The sequence below is a fragment of the Ailuropoda melanoleuca genome, chromosome 2, assembly GCF_002007445.2.
Source record: "Ailuropoda melanoleuca isolate Jingjing chromosome 2, ASM200744v2, whole genome shotgun sequence".
NCBI classification, from domain to species: domain Eukaryota; kingdom Metazoa; phylum Chordata; class Mammalia; order Carnivora; family Ursidae; genus Ailuropoda; species Ailuropoda melanoleuca.
The window spans coordinates 25,769,462-25,795,669 of NC_048219.1; the positions used below are offsets into that span (position 1 = coordinate 25,769,462).

At 37.2% G+C, this 26,208-nt stretch overlaps 1 protein-coding gene across 3 annotated transcripts in view; it reads right to left on the reverse strand.

Moving 5' to 3' along the window:
- FAF1 (Fas associated factor 1) overlaps positions 1-26,208 on the reverse strand; it is a 474,879-nt gene that overhangs the window by 34,605 nt on the left and 414,066 nt on the right. For all 3 annotated transcript variants that reach the window (XM_011227828.3, XM_034652358.1, XM_034652351.1), the window contains exons 16-18: positions 18,808-18,888; positions 17,538-17,615; positions 2,644-2,859 (exon numbers count right to left, since the gene is read on the reverse strand). In XM_011227828.3, coding sequence (XP_011226130.2) covers positions 2,644-2,859; positions 17,538-17,615; positions 18,808-18,888 — 375 coding nt within the window. The remainder of the gene's footprint in view (positions 1-2,643; positions 2,860-17,537; positions 17,616-18,807; positions 18,889-26,208) is intronic.

Here is a 26,208-nt window from a genome sequence, read left to right on the forward strand (position 1 = left end):
TCCTCCTTCCCCAGTGCTCCCCAGTCATGTTATAAACAGAAGACCACACTTTCCAGTTGCAGGTGGAGCTTCTCTGAGTGATGTGGATTGATAGGAGTAGGCAAAAGAAGGAAAACAGAGGAGGCAGGAAGGGGAAAGAGTTGTGGGATAAAAAGATAAGGATGAGGGAAGAGTGGAAAGAAGGGAAGAGAATAAAAAGGACAAAATGGGATTGGAAAGAAGGGGAGGGGTGGGAAAGAAGGAGAGAAAAGGGAAAAGGAAGGTTGGGGGATACTGACAATCTCATACTGACTGAGTGGCACTGGACCAGTGCCCCACAGGTCCAAAGGGGAACCGGGAAGCTGGCAGGGGCCCCTTACTCTGACTCCGAGGCAGGGGGAGTAGTAGTAGGGTTAAGATCATTGTTCAACTTTAGCACTCAACTATTTCAGTACCGACTACCTCTCAATGCCCAAGTAAGCAAATGGGCCACTGCTGTTCACATGGCTCTAACACACCCTAGAGGTATAGCTTAATGGCCAAACAATTGGTAACTGTTATTAGCAAAACAACAACAACAACAGCAAAAATCAAGTAACTCTATGTTCCCAGCACCTTGACAATCAGCTTTTCTGAGCAAGGCCTGTGTCTGCTGCTATTTTGGTTGTCCCACAGTGCTTGGTTCAGTGGTATACCCACCAGACATTTAGTAAATAGTTGGACAGCTGGGAAATCTTAACATGAAGTATTGTTTTGATTGGAGGGTGGGGGTGCAGAAGAACATTTACCAGGTCCTGTGGTGAGAAATCAGTCCCTGCTTTGTGAAGAAAAGGCTGAAGACACAATAAGACTCCCAGCGCTAAGTCTTATGTTATTTGTTATTAAAGAGGCAAGGTCTTAAGATGTGCTTTTTAACAGTCTTTAGTTTGGTTGTAATTTAAGATGACTTTTACAAATTAGATCCTAATCCTTGCAGACACAGATGGCTGTTACAGAATAGCCTTGCAAAAACACTAGTCATTTGACTTGAAAGAGCATTCAGACAAGGATGAAGGGCCATTAACTCTCACCCTACCCCTGGCTCTAGGAGGTCTAAGGAGTCCTGGGTGGGCTTTCTGGGTTTAGGTCTCGGTCTGGAATCTGGGTGGGCCTAGGGCTTCTGTTCACATTTGGAACAGCTTCTCTAGGTCACTCTGGAATCAGAGATTTAGGTCAGACTGGAGATGATTACCATTTGACAACAGTAACTAAATGCTTATGTGTGAGGTTCCATGCTGGGAACTTCAGGGGAGGTGGACATGAACATATGGACAGCCTTTGTAAAAAATTATAGAACAACAAGACACAAGATATTCATTCCCTCCTTAGAAAATACTTTCTTATATTGGGCCAAAACTGCCTCCTATAACTTTCAAATCATTGGTCCCAGTTCTGTCCTTGGAGCCTCACAAAGTAAGATCCCTCTTTTTTATGGCAGGTCTTGAAGTAGCTAAAGACAACAATCAAGTCTCCCATGGCCCTTCCATCTCTAGAGGAAATGTTCCTCAAATGATATGATTCCCTGTTCCCTCATCTTTGTACCAGCCCTGCTCTAGACATGCTCTTTTTTGTTCAGGCCTCAGCATCGAGTCTAAGGACTCTGTGGCCCTCACAGTTAGGACCATTAAGTTATCCTCTCATTGGGATTATACCTCCAAAAAAGCAGCTATCATTTTGTCAGCAGCCACAACACAATAATGTATATTCGGCTCAGTTCAACCATAACCTTTGATAGCGTGTGGTCTTTCCATCCCAAATCTGAGTAATTAATTCTCTAAATCTAATGTGGGAATCTCTTTCTCTTTCTATCTCTGAATATTTCTGTAAAATTCTTACAGGTCCATTTTTGTCTATTGTTTTAGTATTTTAAGGTTTTCTTGAATCTTATTTTTTGTTTTAGTATTTTAAGGTTTTCTGAATCTTATTTTTCATAATCCATAAATCTGATAAAGTCTTCATGTAAGTTCCAATAAGCATGGTGAGTAATAAAGGCTTAAATATAGAACCTCCTGGTTCCCTCTAGGGAGAGGGTGATCACTTAGTCAACACTTTTTGTATACCATCATTTAATCAGCAATGAAACTACCTAACTATAGATTTACATCTTTCTACTTTGCCCCAGGATACTATTAGAGACTATCAAATACGTTGCTGAAATACAGAAACACAGTGAATACAGGTCATCTTCTGTGACTTCCCAGGATAGTAAGAACTATCAAATCACAAAATACTCTTGGTTTAGCATGACTTAGTGAACCTATAATCATTGACCCTGGTTGAATTGTTAAGCTGTTACGCACACAATTCTCAGATCTATTCTGAGGTATATAGAGAAGAGATCTTGGGAAAGCCTACACGGATGCTGGAATAGGGGAAATAGCTAGGAAGGAAGAAAGACCTAGTACCTAATTTCTTCTATAGGCTCCTAGGCACAAGTCTGTTGGCCTGTGAAGATATACCTTCTCCGAAGGCTGAGGAAAGAACGGTGCGCAGAACAAACTACTCCTAGGTGTGTGGTCCTGTAGTAGGCTGTACCATGGGATTTCTCTTGGACTATTCTGTCCGGCCCTAATGATGGGATATCTCCCACTGGACACGTTTCCTAAAATAGGCATGTGAACTTACATCTCTCCTAGGAAAGGTACTCAGTAACTTGAACTCGTCCCATGGAAATCCTTTGGAAGCTACAAAATCAAAGACAATCTGGAGCTTATTGCTGGCCAGGAACCGCCGCTCGAGGAACTCGCCACTGGGGGTCCGGATCCGCAGTTTGCTCACTGGTTCAGCATTTTCTTCCTTTGGCTCTGGAGGCAGGGCCTGCTCTAAGGAGAGCCGGATGGCCTAAAGAAAGCAAAAACCAGGTGTCAAAGTGTGTGATAGATAGGATTGTGGGGAGTGGGGCAGGAAGAGCCTAGAAGAAAGCTGCTGCTTTGTATAAACTCATCAAAAAGTTACTGTCCATTTATTAACCAAGCCTGATGCTTGACAATAGAATCATGTTTTTCATTTTCTTAATATTAGCCTAATAAGCAATTAATTAAAATAAGTGCCACCTTGATGACATGTATTATTAAATTGATAGGTAATCACATAGGAAAGAAATATAATTTAATTGTTTTTTACTGAAGGGCTCAGGTGTTTGTGATTGAGGAAAGAGGTATCAAGTACCCAATTGCTTCCTTTCTAGGGTGTGAATTAAGGCTATTAGAAACATTTACAAAAGACACATGTAAATAATACATCTGAAAACATACATTTCCCAAGTCAAAATAACTAAAGAGTTTGTAGAATACTAGATATTATATTAACATCAAAAGGGAGTGGAAAGATTCACTTGGGGTGATGAAAAACTTTGGAAATAGTGGTGATGGCTGCATGACATTATGAATATAATTAATGCCACTGAAATGTACACTTAAAAATGGTTACAAAGGCAAATTTCTGTTACATATATTTGGCCACAATAAAAAGAAAGCGGAATGGAATGGAAAGAAATTAAAATATCAGGTTTATTGGAGGTAGGAGACCACAGTCCTAGTTCCAGCCTTGTCACTAACTTGCTGTGGGATTTGGCCAAGTCCAGATTTCTGGACCTAGAGATGGCCCAAACTCTTCATTTCACAGGTAAAAATACAGACTCAAACAGGTGGAGTAGACTGTTGAGAGATCTCATGGCTAGAGCTTGGCTTGAACCTAGGTTTCCTGGTTCTCAACCTATAATATTGCATTGTTTCACATTCATGATACCTTCCATCGGATACTCCACTGGAAGTTAGATGGTCTCTGATGTAGGAATCTATGGCAGAAATTCACAAAAATCTTTTTGTTTCTAGTACTCCAGGAGGCTCCTTAGGTAAGTAAGTCTGCTATCAGCATGCTCCATCTCATAGTTATATTCTTGCCTGGTTACTTTGACATTTTCATGTTCTCAATTTGTCATCAATAGAAAAACAAAATATTCCCTCAACTGATCTACAACTATTTTTAAAAATTAATTAATTTATTTGAGAAAGAGAGAGCAAACGAGCACGAGCAGGGGTAGGAGCAGAGGGACAGGAAAAAGCAGACTCTGTGAGCACGGAGCTGGACATGGGGCCTGATCCCACGACCCTGAGATCACGATCTGAACCGAAATCAAGAGTCGGAGGCTTAAATGTCTGAGCTACCCAGGCACCCCAACCTACAATGGTTTCACTTATTTGTGGAACATAAGGAATAGCAAGGGAGGACATTAGGAAAAGGAACGGCAGAGTGAAGGGGGGCAAATCAGAGAGGGAAATGAACCATGAGAGACTATGGACCTCAGGAAACAAATGGAGGGTTATGGGGGAGGTGGAGGGATGGGTTAGTCCAGTGATGGGTATTAAGGAGGGCATGTATTGCATGAAGCACTGGGTGTTATATGCAAACAATGAATCATGGAACACTACATCAAAAACTACTGATGTTCTGTATGGTGACTAACATAACATAATAAAAATAAATAAATAAATAAATAAATAAATAAATAAATAAATATTTTAAGTAAAAAAAAAAAAAAAGAAATTGAGACCAAGAAATGATGACATAAGAAATATACTCCAAAAATCAGAATAATAGGAAGTTAAACCAATTACTTTTGCCTTTTCTTTCTCTCTTTTTTTTTTTTTTCATTTCTTCCTTTCTTTTTTGGATAGCATGAGTAGAAATTTATCTAATACTGGCGTTCTGGTCATCAATGAGTTTCAGATGAATATTTTCCAATATTAAGCTATTTTAGTAACACTGTCATATATTAATAACCCAATGAATAGATGAACCTGTGTTTATCAAAATTAAATTCCAGTTGTACTATGTCCATTACAGCATTCTCTATACTGTACATAGTTATTTGTTTAATGTCTGGCTTTCCCACTAGCTTGCCACCTCCATAAGAATGTGGAAACATGCCTTACTTCTTATTCCAAGAGTAACTCATAGCACAAAATAGCTGCTCAATATGTATTTGGTAAGACAAGGAATAAACTAACATGTTGACTGAAATAACATGCAAAAATGTTTAGTATGGTGATAAGCACACAGCAGGTGCTAAATAAATGATAAAAGAATGAGTCTCATGGGCTCTACCCCTAGTAACCAAGAACTGATCTTTCCTTGGTCTGAGGTCTGACTTCCTCCAGCATCAACTTCAGATTAATTTTCTATATACATGTCCCTTAAGGGCTAACCAAGAGTTGCTTGTAGGGATAAACAACTTCTGTAGATGAGAGTTATATATATTTTCTAAACTATTAGGTGGTATCATTTGACTATTTTTTTAAGACTTATTTATTTTAGAGAGAGAGAGTGAGTGCACGAGTGAGAGGGGCAGAAGGCAAGGGAAAGAGAATCTCAAGCCGACCCCACGCTCAGCGCAGAGCCAGGCACAGGACTTGATCTCCTGACCCCGAGATCATGACCTGAGGTGAAACCAAGAGTCAGATGCTTAACCGGCTGTGCCAACTGAGCAGGCACCCCCTCATTTGAGTATTTCTAACAATGTGGTTCTTTGAAACTATGTCTTTGATGGCCAACAGACATATGAAAAGATGTTTATCATCACTTATCATCAGGGAATTACAAATCAAAATTACAATGAGATATTACTTCACATCTGTCAAAATGGCTAATATCAACAACACAAGAAACAACAGGTGTTCGTGAGGATGTGGAAAAAAAAGAAGCCTCTTGCACTGTTGGGTGGGAATGTAAACTGGTGCAGCCACTCTGGAAAACAGTATGGCTGTTCCTCAAAAAGTTAAAAATAGAACTACCCCACAATCCAGCAGCTGCACGGTTGGGTATTTACCCAAAGAATACAAAAACACTAATTCAAAGGGATACATGCACCCCTATGTTGATTTATTTATTTTAAAGATTTATTTATTTGACAGTGAGAGCACAAGCAGGGGGAGCAGAAGGCAGAGGGAGAGGGAGAATCAGGCTTCCTGCTGAGCAGAGAGCCTGATGTGGGGCTCGATCCCAGGACCCTAGGATCACTATCTGAGCCCAAGGCAGATGCTTAACTGACTGAGCCGCCCAGGCACCCCACCCCTTGTATGTTTATACAGCAGCATTATTTACAAGAGCCAAGATATGGAAGCAGCCCAAGTATCCATCAATTGATGAATGGATAAAGAAGAGGTGGTATATACAATGGAATATTACTCAGCCGTAAAAAAAGAATCAAATCTTGCCATTTGCAACAACATGGATGGAGCTAAAGAGTATAAGACTAAGTGAAATAAGTCAGTCAGAGAAAGACAAATACTATATGATTTCACACATATGTAGGGTTTAAGAAACACAACAAATGAGCAAAGGGGAAAAATGAGAGAGAAAGAGAGAGACAAACCAAGAAACAGACTTGTAATTATATAGAACACATTGATGGTTACCAGAGGGGAGGTGGGCAGGGGGATGGGTGAAACAGGTGATGGAGAATAAAGAATGAACTTGTCGTGATGAGCACTAGGTGTTGTATGGAAGTGTTGAATCACTATATTGTACACCTGAAACTAATATAACACTGTATGTTAACTGGAATTAAAATAAAAACTTAAAAAAAAACCTATGTCTTTGAGATTAAAAAATATTTTCCTGATTATAAAAATAATGTATATAATCATTGCAAAAATAAATAAGTGATCAAGAGGTCGCCACTGCTGTCATTTGAGTGTTTACACCCATTAATTTTTTAAACCATTTTTAAGTGTACAATTTAGTGGCATGAAGTACATTCGCAATGTTGTGTTACCAACACCATCATTTATTTCTAAAACTTTTTCATCAACACACTCTCCATCAATTTTTTGTGCACATTTTTATATAAGTATATATATTTTAAACTTTTTTTTTTTACAAAACTTGAATCATTATTATATTGTATATTGTCCAAAGTCATGTATTTTGTCATTGTTTTAAAGTTTTAATTGAAATATAACATGCATATGAAAAGGTGCATTGTATAGAGATAGTGAGCAATAGTGTACAGCCTGATAACTTTTCAGAAGTGAACATACCTATATAAGTGGCACACTGATCAAGGATCTCAGAAGTCCTTTTGTGCCCTTCCTAAAAATTATCTTCCTTAATCACTATCCGGACTTCTAACACTGCAGTTTTAAAAGACTTTAATAATTAAATGTGATGTATGGCTAGGAAATAGGCTTTGGGTATGACAGACAGAGGTTCAAATCTTGGCTATTAGGCATATGACAGTCTTTACGAATTTAAGTTACCCCATATAAGAAATAGGGCTGATAATACCTTCCTCAAAAAGGTTTTTGTATAAAATGCAGTAACGTTTATAAAACACTTAGCAAATGCTGACACATGGCCAGTACTCAGTAAGGCCCCAACATGGAACCTTATGATGTAATACTGTGCTCAACAGATGACAGTTGTTGTTGGTGTTGTTATTATCGTTATTATAATCCCTCTGCACCTACTTTAAATCAGAACTTAATGTGATATTTCCTGGTTTCTCCTCCTGTTCTCCCTTTAATCCACCTGTCTGCTTGCTTTCTATTTTGACATTTCCCTGCACAGTATAACAACAGATGCTACATTATTGTCTGAACTCAACCAATTATACTACAGAAGAATAAACAACAGTAGCTCATTACCCCACTCATTGTGCAGACAATATCTGCTTCCTCAATGCACCCGGTCTCTAGGGCTTTTCCCCAGAATGAAAACAGACCTCAGATATCCCACCAGTGGTCCCAATGTGGAAAACAATGAAGAGATATTAGGTAAGTTGGCAACCTTGGGATCTGAATACCCAAGTTTTACTGGCAAAAAAGAACAAACATACATCAGTAGCTCGGTTTCAAATATATTGGCTAAAAACAAAGGACTCATATAAGTAAACATTGTTATAAAACAATGACATAAAGGACACCTACACTTGAATAGCAGTCATAGTATAAACACCATTGTTAAACTTCAATTTGGTTTGCTCAACAAATATAATTTTTTATTTGCATTATTTTAGGTTTGTAACAAAGCAAGGAAACCTAGTATAAGTTGGAAATAAAAATTGACCTTGGACTTTTTGTTTTACTAAAAAATAAGAATACTCAAAACATTCACATCTGAGGGTGAGAAATGGGACTTCTTTGAAGTGAAAGTAAAGATAGACACCCAGAAAATACAGTTTCTACACAATTACATTTTTTTAAACAGGAAAAATAATATATACTCACCCCAATCTCTTACAATAAAAATCAAGGACTGACTTAATTTATACACATACATATACAAATAATAAATACATGCATGCACATATTATCTTTTAGGCTTCTCTGAGTACCCACCAAGTAACAGTTTATAGCTGGCTGAAGCAGAGTTTGAAATAGGCTAAAGCTAACAGTTATTAATTCCATGAATTCTTACTGAGCACCTCCTACGTGCCAGGCATTGTTCTAAATGATAGGAAAATATCAGTGAACAAAACAGTTAAAAAAAATTCTGCTTACATGAAGGCTGTATTTTAATAGGGTGGAAGAAAGACAACAAATACACACATAGGAAAATGCATAGTTTATCACAAAGTGATGAGTATTATGAAAAGAGTGTGGGGAAGCTGGTAGAAAGGAGGGAGGGGTACAACTTTAAACTCCGTAAACCTTGGGGCGCCTGGGTAGCTCAGTTGGTTAAGCCTCCAATACTTGCTTTTAGCTCAGGTCATGATCTCATGGGTCATGATCTCATGGGTGGTAAGGCTGAGCCCCTCGACCGATGAGCCCTGCACTGAGCCCCACACTCAGTGGCGAGTCTGCTTGAGATTCTTTCCCTCTGCCCCTTCCCCCAAGTGCACATGCTTTCCCTCTCTCTCTCTCTCAAATAAAGAAATCATTAAAAATCCAAAAAAACAAACTAACAACTCTGTAAACCTCAATAAGCAAAAACTGTAGGCCAGTGAGCAAAGGCCTAAAGAGAGAGGGAGTCATATAGACATTGAGATCAGAGAGAAGTATCACAGGCAGAAGTCACAGTAACTGTCAAGCCCCGGTGTCTGGCTTCATTGAGGAATAGCAAGACAGCCAATGTGGCTGAAGCAAAAAGATCAGGAGAAGATGGGGATGGAGCTGGTTAGAGAGGAATCAAAGGAGAGGGGTGAGTAAATCATACATGGCTTTGAGTACCCCATTGAATGATTTTTTCCCCATTTTAAAATTGAGATATAATTTATGTACAGTAAAACTCATCCCTCTAAATGTATAGTTCTACGAGTTTTGATAAATGCATATATTTACATAACCATCATCATCAATAAAGATAAAGAACAGTTCTATCACTGTCCCCCCCCCGCGGCTCCCCCCCACCCCGTGCGCGCGCGCACACACACGATTCCCTCATTCCTAGCCCTTGGCAACTTCCAATCTGTTTTCTGTCCCGTTTCACCTTTTCTAGAATGTTATATATAGTCATAAATATCATATAAATGCTTCCTTCATTTAGTGTAATGTATCTGAAATTCATCCATGTTGTAGACTGAATCAGTAGTTCATTCTCATTTATTGCTAAGTGGTATTCCATTGTATAGATATACCAGTTTGATTACCCCTTCTCCAGTTGGGGGATACTTCAGTTGTTTCCAGTTTTTGGTGACTACAGATAAAGCAACCAAAGGGTGCCTGAATGGCTCAGTCGGTTAAATGTCTGCCTTCAGTTCAGGTCATGATCCCAGGGTTCTGGGATAGAGGCCCACGTCAGGCTCCCTGCTAGGCGGGGAGCCTGCTTCTCCCTCTCCCAATTCCCCTGCTTGTGCTGTCAAATTAAAAAAAAAAAATCTTTAAAAAAAGTGGCTATACACATTTATGCACAGATTTTTGTGTGAACATAAATTTTACTGTTAACTTTCATTTCACCTGTGTAAATACCTAGGAGTCTGACTGCTGGGTCATATTGTACGTATATGTTTAACTTTAAAACAAAGTGCCAAATTATTTTCCAAAATGGATGTACTATCATTAATGACTGTCATAATTAATATATAAGAGTTCCAGTTGTTCTTCATCTTTGCCAGTAGTTTTTTCTCTCAAAAAGCCATCTAATTGGTGTGTACCTATTGTGGGTTTTTTTTATAATAATTTTTTATTATGTTATGTTAGTTACCATACAGTACATCCCTAGTTTTTGATGTAACGTTCCATGATTCATTACTTGCGTATAACACCCAGTGCACCATGCAATACATGCCCTCCTTACTACCCAACACCAGCCTATCCCAATCCCCCACCCCCTTCCCCTCTGAAGCCCTCAGTTTGTTTCTTAGAGTCCATATAGTCTCTCGTGGTTCATTCCCCCTTCTGTTTACCCCCCCTTCCTTCTTTCCTTTGTTCTCCTACCGATCTTCCTATGTTTCATAATAGGAAGTTTCATATGTTTCATAAATGAGTGAAACCACATGATAATTGTCTTTCTCTGCTTGATTTATTTCGCTACCCACCACCGGCCTATCCCAATCCCCCACCCCCTTCCCCTCTGAAGCCCTCAGTTTGTTTCTCAGAGTCCATAGTCTCTCGTGGTTCATTCCCCCTTCTGTTTACCCCCCCTTCCTTCTTCCCTTTGTTCCCCTACCGATCTTCCTATGTTTCATAATAGGAAGTTTCATATGTTTCATAAATGAGTAAAACCACATGATAATTGTCTTTCTCTGCTTGATTTATTTCACTTAGCATTATCTCCTCCAGTCCCATCCATGTTGCTGCAAATGTTGTGAAATCATTCCTTTTGATGGCTGAGTAATATTCCATTGTATATATGGACCACATCTTCTTAATCCAGTCATCTGTTGAAGGGCATCTTGGCTCCTTCCACGATTTAGCTATTGTGGGCAATGCTGCTATGAACACTGGAGTGCATATAGCCCTTCTCTTCACTATGTCTGTATCTTTGGGGTGAATACCCAGTAGTGCAATTGCTGGGTCATAGGGTAGCTCAATTTTTAACTTTTTAAGGGACCTCCACACTGTTTTCCAGAGTGGCTGTACCAACTTGCATTCCCACCAACAGTGTAAGAGGGATCCCCTTTCTCCACATCCTCTCCAACATTTGTTGTTTCCTGCCTTGTCACTTTTTGCCATTCTAACTGGCATAAGGTTGTATCTTAATGTGGTTTTGATTTGAATTTTCCTGATGGCTAATGATTTTGAACATTTTTTCATGTGTCTATTAGCCATTTGTATGTCTTCATTGGAAAAGTGTCTGTTCATATAATACACATTTCCCTAATGACTAATAATGTTCAGCATCTTTTCACGTGTTTATTTGCCCTTGTGTATATCTTCTTTGATGAAGCGTTCGTTTAAATATCTTGCCCATTAAAAAATTTGGATTATTTGTTTTATTATTGAACGTTAACAGTTCATTATGTATTCTGGACAGTACATATATGATTTTTCTTCGTCTGTGGCTTGTCTTTTCAATTTCTTAACAGTGTCTTTTGAACAGAAGTTCTTAATTTTGATTTAGTCTAATTTAGATACTTGTTATTTTACAGATTATACTTTTGGTGTCAGATCTCAGAAATCTTGGCTTAACTCAAGATCATGAAGGTTTTCTATGTTTTCTTCTCGGACTTTAATAGTTTTGGGTCTATGACCCATTTTGAGTTAGTTTTTGCCTGTGATGCAAGAAATGGACGGGGAGGTTTTCTTTTAATTGTTTTGTGTTTTTACTTTTTTTGCATATGAATATTCAATAGTTGCAGCATTATTTGTTGAAAAGATGATCCTTTTTCCATTGAATTGCCTTTGCACCTTTGTTGAAAATCAATTGATCATACGTGTGAGTCTATTTTTGGACTATTCTGTCTCCTTGAACTATGGGTCTATCCTTTTCCCAATTCCCATACTGTCTTGGATATATTGTCTTGAACTCTGGTAGTAGTCTTCCAACTTTGTTCTTTTTCAAAATTGTTTTGGCTTTTCCAGTTCTATTGTCGTTTCATATCAATTTTATAATCACTTTGTCAAATTCTTTTTTTTTAATTTAAATTCAATAGCCAACATATAGCAACATACAGGGCATCATTAGTTTTTGATGTAGTGTTCAATGATTCATTAGTTGCATATAACATCCAGTGCTCATCACATCACATGCCCTCCTTAATGCCCGTCATTTCTTTTTAAAAAATCCTGCAGATGTTGATTAGAATCACTGTTAAGATTGTAGCTTTTATCTTGATATGAAGCTATTGTGGGTTTCTGAAGTGACATGATGTGCCAATTGTTTTTAAAAAGGATTTATTAAAGGACATATAGGGAAGGCAAAAATGGAGGCATCAAGTCAAGCTGGGAGGCTACTAAAGTAACCCAGGTAATAGTTAATGGTGGCTTCCATGAGCGTGGTAATGGTGGAGTTAGCGAGTAGTATCTGAGTTGTGCATATATTTTGAAGGTAGAACCAATAGGATTTGCCCATTAAATATGGATATGAAAGAGAGAAGTCAAGGATAATTCCAAGGTTTTGGTTCAAGCAACTAGAAGATTTTCCATTTATTAGGATAAGGAAGACTGCAGGAGGAGCAAGTTTCGGTGAGGAGAGTAGGATCAGTTGTTCAATTTAAGACATGTTAAGTTTGTGATGTCTACTAGATATTTAAGTGTAGATGAAAAGCTAGCAATCAGATTTTCAAGTCTGGAGTTCAGGGAAAGGGAGAAGCTGGAGATATAAATTTGGGATCCAAATGTAGAGACAGTAAAGTCATGATACTGATGTGATCATCAAAGGAGCAGAATGGATCCTATATGACAACAGTTGGTCTGAGCCAATTCTGCAACCATTCTCTTTTCCTGGCAACCAATCATCCATCTAGAGAGTATGGCTTGCTTACAACAAATAGCCTCACTGCTGGATAAAGTAAATCAAAGCAAATTGTCATAACCAAAATTCAGATATATGACTTTTGGACTGTTTCTGGGATATGAAGAACAGTATGTAGATTGGCATTGGATACCATGAAACTAGAATTTCTAGTCTGTTTTAACGGTTCATGAAGACAACAGCCAAATACTCCAAATAGAAACTATCTAAGAAATGGTGGATATATGGTCTCTATAGATATAATAAAGCATATTCATGTATTGGCACCTACCTCAATAAGTTGTTGTAGAGATTCAATAAGATAATGTGTGTAAAGTGCTCAGCACAGAGTTTAGCACATATTAATTGCTTAATAGCTAGTGATGATGATGATGATGGTAGGGATGACTACCTTTGTGGCTCATGTAGTGGTGTTATCTTTGTGTGACAAGAAGTCATTTACATAAGATAAAAACACAAATTATAAGGAGCAGTTTTTTACTATAATAATCTATTCATGCTCCCACCTTCATCTTCATCTGGGATAATAGGTAGAAAGTATGCCAGTAGGAGCTCTGGTTCTGCTTTTACCAGGCAAATGTTAGGTAAGAATTTTAAAATAGGCCTTTTAATCCTGCTGTGATCTGATTTCTTCACCTGTAAGTTGGTAATGATACTGTTTCAAGTGAGTTTTATAGGATAGTTGTGAAGATCAAATCAGAAAACTAAAGGGAAGTACCAAGGCTTCTAATTCCATGCTCCTCTGTTCTCTCATTTAATGGTCTTTTAAAATTATTTAACATTTTCTATTTGAGGAGGCACCAAGATATAAAAGAAAACAACTTTTTCCAGATAGGCAAACATGTAACCTTTTTCTTTTCTTTTTGAGGGAACCAGCAGCAAAAGGGAATAGCTTTGTGCCTATTCTCTCCCACCCATGAGTCTCCAAAACTTGGCCCTTTTAACTGTATCTAATTATCAGACAGGGTTCTACATTTGTCCATTTACTATTCCCAGAAGAAGCCTTGTGCCTTTCTCCCTTTATTCATATTACCTAGCCCATGCCTACCCTTTCCCATACATTAAAACCATCCGTCTATTCACGACTCCATCCAAAATGCTCTTCTATTTAATTTTTAACCATAAAAGTCTCACCAATCTTCTAAAGCCTCTTCCTTCTGTGAAATCTTTCTCATTGCCTTCCTCGTCAGAAATCATCCTCACCCAAATATTTTCAACACTCTTGCTATTTTAATGGTTTTTATAACATATAGTTATTTTGTATTCATCTACCCTCCTGTATTAGACAGTGACCTCCCTGAGGGCAGGGGCTATGTTACATACAATATAGTATCCACAGCACCTGATTTAGTGATTTGTACATAGAAGATTAACAAATATTTGCACATATTGACTGATTAAAAGACTTGGGAGTCAAAAATCTTAGCGGAAACCTCTACTTACCAAAAATTTGGTGGCAAAAAACAATTTCAAGAATGTATTTCTCTAGTTACCATAAAATCCATCCTTTAACCTGGACTACCAAAAAATATATTATTTGGGTCTTTGCAGAGATGCTTTTACTAAATTGTTCTTTGGCCTTATGACTTTGAATTATATAAAGCTATAAGAAGCTGTTATACATGACTTGCTTTTGCTATTACAGCTATTGGATATACTTGGGGATAGTATTCACCATATTGCACAATTTCCTCTTGAAGGGGAACCCAACCAAAAGAAAGAAACATTGCTCTAAGGTTTCAGTGCTTAAGAATCTCACCTTTTGAGAGATTGGCCTTTATCTGATGTTACAGATAGTGAAACTTACAAACAATAATTTTAGCCCAAGAGAAGCACAGAACAAATTTTGTGGTCCATCTTGAGCAAATGTACAGAATCCTATCACATGCACTTGGTGGGTGTGCTGAATTGTCTGTTGTCAAAATGTTAATCTTACTTTTGGTTTTATTTTCCTTTATCTGATTACTGTATCTTTTCTTTCTTTTTTAATCCATTTGAATTGCACATCTTCATGTAAATTACTTGAAACTCATTTTGGAAAGAACAAGTAAATATATAAATTAGTAAAACAAGGAGTTTTTTTGTCCTTTGTTTTTCCTTCAGAATAGTTTTAAAGCCCTTTTCCTTATGGTCAAGGACCAGATCAAAACGTCTTCCTAAATTTACTGATTTCACTACAATAGTTACCACACAGCAAAATGAGACCAACCACTAAGGAATTTCCCTGTAACCATGGTGCTTGACTACTCAATACTTCATCTTTCCAAAGGATTTTGAAATACTAGAGATAATTAAGATAATAAAACCATTCTTGTTTCTCAATATAATTACATGGGTTAGGATTTCTGGTTAGAAGGAGAGGCAGTATTACTGTGAAAAGTCAGGTGACCAGGCTTCTAGTCCAGATTATGTGTCCAACCAGTTTGGTGACCATAGGCAAACTATATAATCTTCCTGAGTCTCAGTTTCTTCAGAGGTTGCACAATACCAGCTTTCCCAAAGAACTGTTTGTTGTACATGAGTGTGCTGAAATATATTAATTGGTGCTCCATGAAAAAAAGGGTCAAATAAGTTTGGATAAGACTTAATTAAATCAAGATACACAGAAGAGAAATAGTTTCTTAATGGTGGGATTTATAAGTCTTTAATTTTGACTCTCTGGGGGAGTGTGGGTAGAATATGGAGCACCACCTGAACTTGATTTTTTTGCAGCACATCAACAGGTAACTATAATAACAGCTAGTTGCAAAATACTACTCGTTCTCCCTCCTTCCGTGCCCCACCCTCTCACATGTTTACAGCTAAAACATATATATTGAGGTATGCTAAAGGATGTTTATGGGGTCTTCTATGAGAGGACAGGCTTTTCTATATTGGGAAAGAGAAAAAATTTTAGCCCAGGGTAAAAAAGGTAAATCATCAGAAGAAAGTACATGTACTATCAAGCTCTAGACCCAGAGCATGTAGTTAATTGTGTGCACTGGACATTTATCAAGTATATGGCTGAAGATACACTACTGAGAGAGAGCATATGCACTGTGAAAGAGCATGAAAGAACAAAAGTCCTACATTTTTAAACTATATTTCTTGAAATAGCCTAAAAGCATAGTGACAAATCTGTCTCTTAACTTTTGTGAAACTCTGCAAACATGATTCCTATAGACACAGAGAATGATATATGACCTCGTTCTGGAATGGAGTAAGTGAAAGAGCATGTGCTTCGGACTCATAAAGACCTAGGTGAGAATTTCAGCTGGTTTTCCATTTCTATGTGTGACTTCTCAATCAGCTTCAGTTTTCTCACTTATAAAGAAAAGTCTCTAACCTTGTAGCTTGTTTTAATGGTCAATGAGTAAGCGTATGTAAAGCAGCTAGAAAAGTACCTGATACAAAGAAGATGCTCAATAAAATATTCTCTACCTTCCATTATTGAGAGTCCTCAGTGTACACAGAGACTAGGGCTTGTCAGGCAGTGTCTTGTACATATGAGATAGGCACTCAATAATGTGTATGAACGGGAATAACTTTGATTTACGAACTGTGAAATATTACATCTTTCAAGACCTGACTTAAATATCACTTCTTTTACAGTGTGGTCTGTTTCTCAAAGATTAACAGATTTTACTTTGCCGATGAACTCTCTAAGTATTTTGCTTTTACTTCTATGTTATGTGGCACAGTTTTTCCTTGATATGCTGTTACTTGTAGACATGTTGGATCTTCCCTACAAGATGCAATCTCTTCTTGCAGGCAGAAGCTGTTTTATTATCTTCTGCTTCTCTTTCAGTGCTTAGCACTTAGCATAGCTCTTGTTCCAAAAACATTTACTGAATAAGTATGAGGTGACATCCTCTGACCAGAAATGATAACTAATGGAGTTTTCCTCAGCTCAAGTTAGGGCCCTTCAGGTCTTTCCATCACTTGTTAGATGGCTTTCTCTTTTTATAAGTAAATCTTGCTATTAATCCCATGTCTAGAAAAAGTTCCAAAAATCCGTTTTTGTGAAACCATCTAAGGAAGCTATATGACACCCCTTCTCTTTGTTCCCATTGCACTTTAGGCAAATCTCTATTACAACTTTTACATATAGTTTTGTAATTCTATTTTTACAAGACTATGAATTCCTGGTGGGGACGACCCACATCTGTATGCCTACCCCCTAATAGATTTTGGGATGTACTAAGTATTTACAAAAATATTTGCAAGATGAGTGAATGAAAAACTCTCTATTGTTATGAACATGACACGAACTTGGGGGGAAAATAACCATGCTAAATGGATTTCCCATATATAGGGCCCAGTGCATGATGTCACAGAAGTAACTCACAGTGTTTTTTGGTGGGGAAATGAAGACTGGGAAAGGGCAGAAAATACAGTCCTTGTATTCTTGGGATGAAACAATATCCAGGAAGGATGCGCTGGTCATTCAAGAAAAGGGAAAAGGAAAAGAACAGAAAACTATGAATCTAGTACAAGGTCAAGCTTTCTAAGAGTTCCACACAACAGAGCAGGAATGATTCTTTTAAGGAAAGGTTAGGTTTCCCATAGTAAAAGGAGTCTGGAAAAAGTGGAAAGAAGTCATAAGAAATATTAACAGCCTCAGTATCAACTGTAGTGGAAATAAACCTAGCTTTTGAATAATGTTACTTGAAATTACGCCCTACCTCACGTTCCTCTTCTTGCTCTTTGCGAATCTGCTCCAAACGAAACTGTTCTGCCATCTCTCTCTCATGAGCCTCCCTCTGTCAATAAAAGAGAAAGGGAGCCAGCACTCAATAAACACTGGTTTACTTAAAAAGGAGAAGGGAAAAAAAAAAAGAGCTCACTCCCAGCACTGTGATAATAGAAATGTTTTTCTCTGGAACAAGAATGGAAATGGAAGCAACAACAAAACATAGCTCTCTGATCAAGTTGAGTACCCATACAAACACCTGGGTAGCTCTGGGTAGTGTGTCATTGAAGATCTATCAGAAGACCTTTCTCTGGTCTTCCTTTCTGGTCTTTTCTGCTATTTCTCCTGTACCCAAATATCAAGCTCTAGTCACATCAGCTTCTAGCCTGCACCTGTGCTTTCTGGCTTCTTGCTGCTAGCATATACCACCTCTTGTCTCCTACCCCTCTTCTCTATTCATACACACATACACACACACATACACACATACACACATACACATACACACATACACACATACACACATACACATAGCATATACCACCTCTTGTCTCCTACCCCTCTTCTCTATTCATACACACATACACACACACATACACACACACATACACACATACACACATACAACCTCTTTCATGAGACCCTCTCCAACAGATTTCCCACTTACTAGCTCTCCAAAAAAACTGGAACAGACTTTCTACTGAAACTTCTGTTCACTAATCTGTCACAGAACTCAGGGCTTCCCTTATGACTTTTAGGATCCTTGTGTAAGTATTATAGCTAACTGTGTTCTTGAGTTAATCTATTCTACACCACACTGTAAGCCTTCTTTTGAGGGCAGAAACTCTGGCTTATTCATTTCCCCCTCCTTCGATGCCCAGTAAAGATGCAGGTACTCAAGAAATATTAAATAAATCAGTGGTTCTCAATGTTCTCAACCCTGACTGCACAGTAGAAATCACCTGAAGAGCTTTTAAAACATTGCTAGGTTTTTACCATAGACTGATTAAAAAAACAAGGAAAATAAATATTAGGCCCATTTTTGTTTTCATATTTCATGATTCTTAAAAAACTTTGTGTTGTCAAATGAACCATGCTTTAAGAACCAAGGGTAGAATTATATTCTGTTAATTGAATCTAGCTTTCTCCATTGCAAACCCAACATTCTTAGGGATCAAAGTGATAAAAGGACTAGCACTTAAATAATAAAAGACTATTTAGCATTGAGTTGTTTATCTTAGAAGTCCTTTGACCAAACCTACCTTTGCTCTGTCAGCCTCAAGTGAAAGGCGATAGGCCTCATCTTGCTCTCTCTTCACATTTTCTCTGGCTTCACGTTCATCCTTAAAAGAAAGGAAAAGATTCAAATGTGTTTTATTATATTACTTTTTTAATAGAAGAAAATAATGATAATTCCCTTGTCTTACTCCTGTGTGAATTTATTAGAATGAAATAAGACACTTCTGAAGTATATAGGTTAGAAATTAGCTAACAAACAAGAAAAGTAGCACAGTAGATAGTGAAATAAAAATTTCTGGAGCCTAGCTCTACCACTTATAAACTGTGTGAACTTGGGAAAGTTATTTAACCTCTCTGGATCTCAGTTTCTTCGACTGTAAAATAGGAATAGTATTTGTTTCATAGGGTGGTTGTGAGAATTAAATGCAATAAGATATAAACTGTCTTGCAAAGCACCCAACAGTTCATTTTCACAATGATTAGTTCCCATCCCCTTTTCTCCTGTTCTTTTTTGAGCTAAACTTGGGAGACTGTCACTACTGGGGCTAAGGACGGGGAGAGAACAAAGGACTAGAAAGTAAGCCTCTGGTCTGCATAAGAAGAGGCTGAAAGCAAGATACCCTGGTTAACCACAGTCCACATCACACCACTAAAGCTTGGATATTTATTTATTTTTTTAAAGATTTTATTTATTTATTTGACAGAGAAAGACAGCGAGAGAGGAAACACAAACAAGGGGCGTGTGAGAGGGAGAAGCAGGCTTTCGCCAAGCAGGGAGCCTGATGTGGGGCTCAATCGCAGGACCCAGGGATCATGACCTGAGCCGAAGGCAGACGCTTAACGGCTAAAGCTTGGTTATTGAACTAAGTACTCCCCACAACGCTCGCACTCATGAAGTGTGGATGACTTAGCAGTTATCCAAGTTGAAGATCTTTTAAAACATTTTTAGCTTCTGAAGTGATTGTGCCATACCTACATTTAAATCGTTACTTCATATGAAATTAAAAGTTCATTCAACTACCAGAATTTCTCATTTGTTAAATTCTGAAGTATAGCCAATATATATGTACTTAAATTTAATAAATACCCACACCTGTTGACATTAGAACACAGGTTCTTTTGGGCCATTTTGTGTAATAGCTGAGCGAATCATATAAAGTTGCCAATATTTGACTGTTTATGACCTCTAAAAATGGAAATTCCATATGGTTTAACTTAATACTTTCTAAGTTTTTGGCTCCCTAATTCAGTATACACGTAAGTGCTCTCACTGATACCTATTCAAGACTGGCCTTCTCCCTGAAGTCTCAATCTCTTTTAATTTCAATTTTTCATCTAATTCCAATATCTCTGATATAAACAGTAAAATTTCATTGATTCCCAATCTTTTTATTATTTTTTAAAGATTTTATTTATTTATTTGACAGAGAGAGAGACAGCCATCGAGAGAGGGAACACAAGCAGGGGGAGTGGGAGAGGGAGAAGCAGGCTTCCAGCGGAGGAGCCTGATGGGCTCGATCCCAGAACTCTGGGATCACGCCCTGAGCCGAAGGCAGACACTTAACGACTGCGCCACCCAGGCGCCCCATGATTCCCAATATTTTAAATAAAAAAACCTGGAAGAATTGTAAGCTGTTGGTCTAAAGCTAATTGCTGTAGTATCTATGATGAAAGAGTATGCTACGTGAATTATATGGTAGAATACAATATCAGGAACAATATTTAACCACCTGAGAGACCACTCAGGCTGGAAAGCATTCAAGGATAATTTACATGTTATATAATATTACATATGAATAAAAATGGGTTTTAAAAACTTCTACTTGGAGACTTGTACTAAGCCATTAGTATTTATATTTTAGAGAAACAGAAGCATATACCTTTAAATATATTTTCACTAATTCCAGCTGGGTATTTCCCTCTTTGGTATATACATTAAGTTTTACTATGACCAGATACAATCAGCCTGATACTATTTTGTGCATTTCTATTTATATTAGCATTTGCTTATTAATTCATTATTCTGAATTCCTTCTCCCACTCAACATCCAAGTTTGTACACAGTGGCCACTTAATAGTTCATTTGGCCATTTGGCCAATAGTTCATTGATCTATATTTGATATATGATGTCTTTATTTTTTAAGTCACTGAGGAGAGGTAATGGGGGGATTAGTAGATCTGTGTTTAAGTCCAATCCCTGCTAGTAGCAAGCTATATGCTCTTGGATAAATAACGTCTCCCTTTTCAGTCATTAATTAAATTAAACGATTGGATTTCTAAGGATTTTATGCCTCTGTGGACAAGTCTATATTTCCAAATTCAGAAATCCCTAATACAATCAGTATAACCTATGGGAGTAATCTTATCTTTCTATATTTCAAATGGAGAAATACTTAAGATATCTAAAATTTTAATTTTGTATTATTTTTTTGACCCCACCCCTTCCAAATTAGTTTAGGTTTCTCTTGTAACATTCTGTACCTTCCCTTTAAAACATTTATCACAATTGCAATTAATTAATTATCACATAATAATTTACTTAGCCATGATACTGTAAGCTCATAAAGGCAGGGACTTTGTCTATTTTCTACACCTCTATATTCCAAGTGTTTCACACATTGCCTAGTTTTGGGGAGGTGTTTAATAAGTATTTGTTGAATAAATAAATTGTCTTTCCAGGCATAAAATATTTATTGTCTGCAGTAAAAATTAAGGAGGAAGAAGACAGCTCATCCACAAATCAGGCCCATCTGAGTCAATGAAATCGACTGGCTGGGTAGAAATGACATGTTATGACACTATGTACACACAACAAAGGGACTTTCTAAAAGCTACCACAGCTGGAAGCCCTTTGAACACAAATATAGTTGATAATAAAAGCATTCTAAGTAAACAGCTCTGTTTTAAAACAGACTGTTGCAGATATGCAAGGCCATTAAATACAGGGATCTCTGCTACAAAATGTGGCACCTGTTGTGAGAGGACTTCCTCAACCAGTTAACTTGCTTCCTTCCTTCCTTCCCCTTCTTTCCCCTCTCATATTAGGCATCACACTAGCACTGAGGATACAGAGACTGGCCATAGTTTACTAAGGGATGACGCAGATAGTCATGCTTGGATCACCTTCATCATTATTTTATGGAGCCTACTAACTTATTGTGAAGAGTTCAGTGTTCCAAGTTTTGCATTATTTTCCTTTTGTTCCTTAAATAATGTCACTCTCTTTCTACCCAGAATAGTTCCTGCTCTGTCTTCTCTGTCATTAAAAATCCTACCAGCTTTTCATACACTTTTAGAAAAATAAAAGACCAACATGTACAAAGGAGCTACTACACAGATGAAGAAACTGCAATCATATGAGGATAAAGAATTTATACAAGACTACCCATTAAGTGGCAGAGCTTAGACTTGAATCCGGGTCTTCGGACAGCTTCCTCTCCCCTCCCGGCTGCAATCCAATGCTCTTTCCTTTGCTCACAGCTCTCCCTGACTATTGCAAACAGCAGGGCTAGCTCAGGCATGTGGCTCAGGATGAATATTTCTAAACTTATTATGGTCAGAGCTTCTTATGTGTTTGGTAGGTGCTTGTGAATGGCTATCATTTCTTCTTTTCTGTCTTGTAGATTTTATATGTGTTTCTCTAACGGTCCTGTTCACTGTCATCTCCAATCTGGGGATTTAAAGAACACTGCTTGGGCATCTCCCCCATATTATTCTATACAATTAGGTTTTTTAAAAGAAAATTCCAGGTGTTGTGGTTAACATTTCATGTACAAACTTGTTCTCATATTCTATAGATGTGCCTCTTGGAACTTCTCCTGCGTCTTACAAATATAGTCCTTGTGGAGTTTCCCTTTGCTAAATCTGAGTGGACAGATTAGATAAAGTAACTAGAAATACATGTATGCTGTGTGGAGGTAGAACAGCTGGATAATCAGGTTCAGGAGTAGGTCTCGGGTGCTGCTTGGGCCATGGCTTGGGCTATTTGGCATCAAAATACTCTTTATCACACCAAAATGTGAAGCTGGATTGCTCAGAACAAAGTGATAGCCTCCACTGGAGCCTTTCATTTATAGCATACTTGTCACTGCTCTCATACTGCTTTGTGCTACACTCATTTATATATTTGTCTCATGTTCCCTACCTGAGCTGTAAGCTCCGCAAGGGAAAAGACTCCATTTGATATGTCTTTCTATTCCCTATGGCAACTAGGGTGTCATCCTACATATGGCAAGCATTAAATACGTTTCTGTTAGATGAATGAATGGAATTACCAGTGCTCAACAGGTATACACCTGAAGTTCTGGAGCCTCTAAGTTTTCAAACTAGTAATGTTTATCTATACATATTTCTTATCCTGAGTATTATAATGACTTGTTAAGAAGTGCAAAAACTAGAATTCCAACCTGGTCTTTCTCACCCCAAAGCCTACGTTTTTTTCCCACTGTGACACAGTAGGTGGCTTGGTATAGTTCTCTACCTGAGACAGTAACCATTGAGTCAGATTTTCCTACAACCCATTAATAATAAGGAAAACATTTGAGCTATCCAATGGTTCCTAAATGAGTAGCTTAACCAGAAATGGAATTTAGATGTAACTTGTTACTCCTCGGTAGTGTTTAAAATTAGTAATCATCAGTTAATACCCAAAAGACTAATGCAAAATTCTGAATTATCAAATTGAAGCAGACTATAGTGGTTAGGCTTGTTTCAAATAATTACCAAATATATACACAAATATGTAAATACATATATACATGTATGGTATTTACCTATTCTTCTTGAATGCCCAGGTCAGAATGCACACCTTAATCTTTGTCCTGATAAGTAAAACCTGGTAAGTAGGGAAATGGTCCTGATATGTATCCCTGAAGAGGTATGGGCCAAGATAACTGGAAATTCTCTCAATATAAATACTTAGAGATAGACAAAATATAACAAAGATGTTTAAAAAGTATTACTCAGGATGTGAGAAAGAAAGAAGCAAAGAAAGAGAAATACCTGGGTACCAGAAATAAAGGGGAAACCGAAAAATTAGAGCTGTAAATGAGGAGGTAACATGGAATCTGACAAGGTAGATTATCCATTTTGGTAACCCAGAAGCCCAATTGAAACCAGAAGATTTTATTTTGGACCTAAGCCAGGGAGGGAACAGAAAAGAGATCTATGGGGAAACTTTTGGCAGTATAGCATAAGTGTAATTGGAGTCTGGGAATAGGGTGCAGGCGAAGAGGGAGAGAAAGCTTATTTTAAGAAACGATGGCCAAAAGTGTTCTGAATTTGATAAAAACTAAAAAGCCACAGATCTAATAATCTAAATGAACACCAGGTGAAAGAAACATGAAGAAAGCTACATCCAGATACATCATAACCAAACTGCATGAAGTTAAAAAGAAAAATCTTGAAACCAGAGAAAAGACATAATATGTACAGGGGAATAAATTAAGAATGAAAGCATACTTCTCAGAAACAGTACAAGTGATAAGAGAGTGGAGCAACATCTTTAAGCACTGAAAGAAACAATGTATCAACTAAGAATTCTATACTCAGTAAAAATACCTTTCAATTGAAGATGAAATAAAAAGACTTTTTCAGATATACAAAGGGTAAAGAATTAATCACCAGCATGTGTAAAAGTTAAAGGAAGTCCTTCAGGTAGAAAGAAAATAATACCAACCACATGAGAATCTGGAACTACAAAAAGGAGAATAAAAATGGGAGCTTTGCGGATAAATTCAGAGATATTTTTTTCTGATTATTTAAATCTCTTAAAGAAACAACTGAGTATACCAATGGCATTTTTTAAAGAAACAGAAGAACCCGTTCTAAAATTCATATGGAAACTCAAAGGACCCCAAATAGCCAAAATAATCTTGAAAAAGAACAAAGTTGGAGGACTCATATTTCCTGATTGCCAAACTTACTATAAAGCTACAGTAATAAAAACTGTAGTAATTTATCCATTCTTATATACAATGGAATATTACTCAGTCATGCAAAAGAATGAAATCTTGCCTTCTGTAACAATACGGATGGACCTAGATGGTATACTGCTAAGTGAAATAAGTTAGAGAAAAGAAAAATACCATAGGATTTCACACATATAAAAAAAACCAAAACAAACAAACAAGCAAGAGACCAAAAAAACCAGACTTAAGTACAGAGAACAAACCGTTTGCTAATGGGGAGGTAGGTAGGTAAGATGGGTGAAATCGATCAAGGGGATTAAGAATATACTTACTATGATGAACACTGAGTAACGTATGGAATTATTGAATCATTATACTGTACACCTAAAACTAATATAACAATACAAGTTAATTATACTTCAAAAAAATAATAACCATTATAGTACTGGCAGAAGGACAGATATTTAGAAAAATGGAATAGAATAGAGAGCCCAGAAATAAACTCACATACATGATAAATTTATTTTTGACAACATGTCAAGACCATTCAAAGGAGAAAGGACAGTCTTTTCAATGAATGGTACTTGGAAAGCTAAGAAAGAATGAAGTTGGGTCCTCAATTTACACCATATAAAAAAATCAACTCAAAATGGATCAAAGACCTAAAATTAAGAGTTAAAACAATAAACAGAGAATACAAGTGAAAATCTTCATGACCTTGGATTAGGCAATGATTTCTTTAGTACGACAATGAAAGCGTATGCTATAAAAAGAAATAAGTTAGGCATCATCAAAATTAAAAACTCTGGTGCATAGAAAGACACTGCCAAGAGAGTGAAAAGGCAATTCAGAGTGAAAGAAAATATTTGTGAATCATCTATCTGATAAGAGTTTAATATCCAGAACTCCTGCAAGTTAACAACAACCACAAAAATGAACAATCCAATTAAAAAATGGGCAAAGGACTTGAAAAGACATTTCTCAAAAGAAGATATATAAATGGCCAATAAGTTTATGTTTATAGCAGCACTATTCACACTAGCCACCTAAGTGTCTATAAACAGATGAATGGATACAAAAATGTGGTATATAGATCCAATGGAATTTTATTCAGCTGTAAGAGGAAGTTCTGGTATGTACTACAACATGCATAAACCTTAAAGACACTACACTAAGTAAAAGAATTTAGACAGAAAAAGACAAATATTGTATATTTACACTTACATGAGTTACTTAGAGTAGGTAGACTCATAGAAACAAAGTAAATCAGAGATTAACAGGAATTGAAGGGAGCAGAATGGAGAGTTACTGCTTATTAGACTGGCTAGATCTCTAATTTAATGGTGAATAGAAGTGATATGAACAGACATCCCTGCCTTTTTCCTGATTTTAGCAAAAAAACATTCAGTCTTTCACCAATAAATAAAGTATTAGCTTGTAGGGTTTTGGTTTTTTTTTTAATAGATGTTCTTTATCAGGTTCTACTCTATTTCTGTTTTACTGAAAGTTTCTAT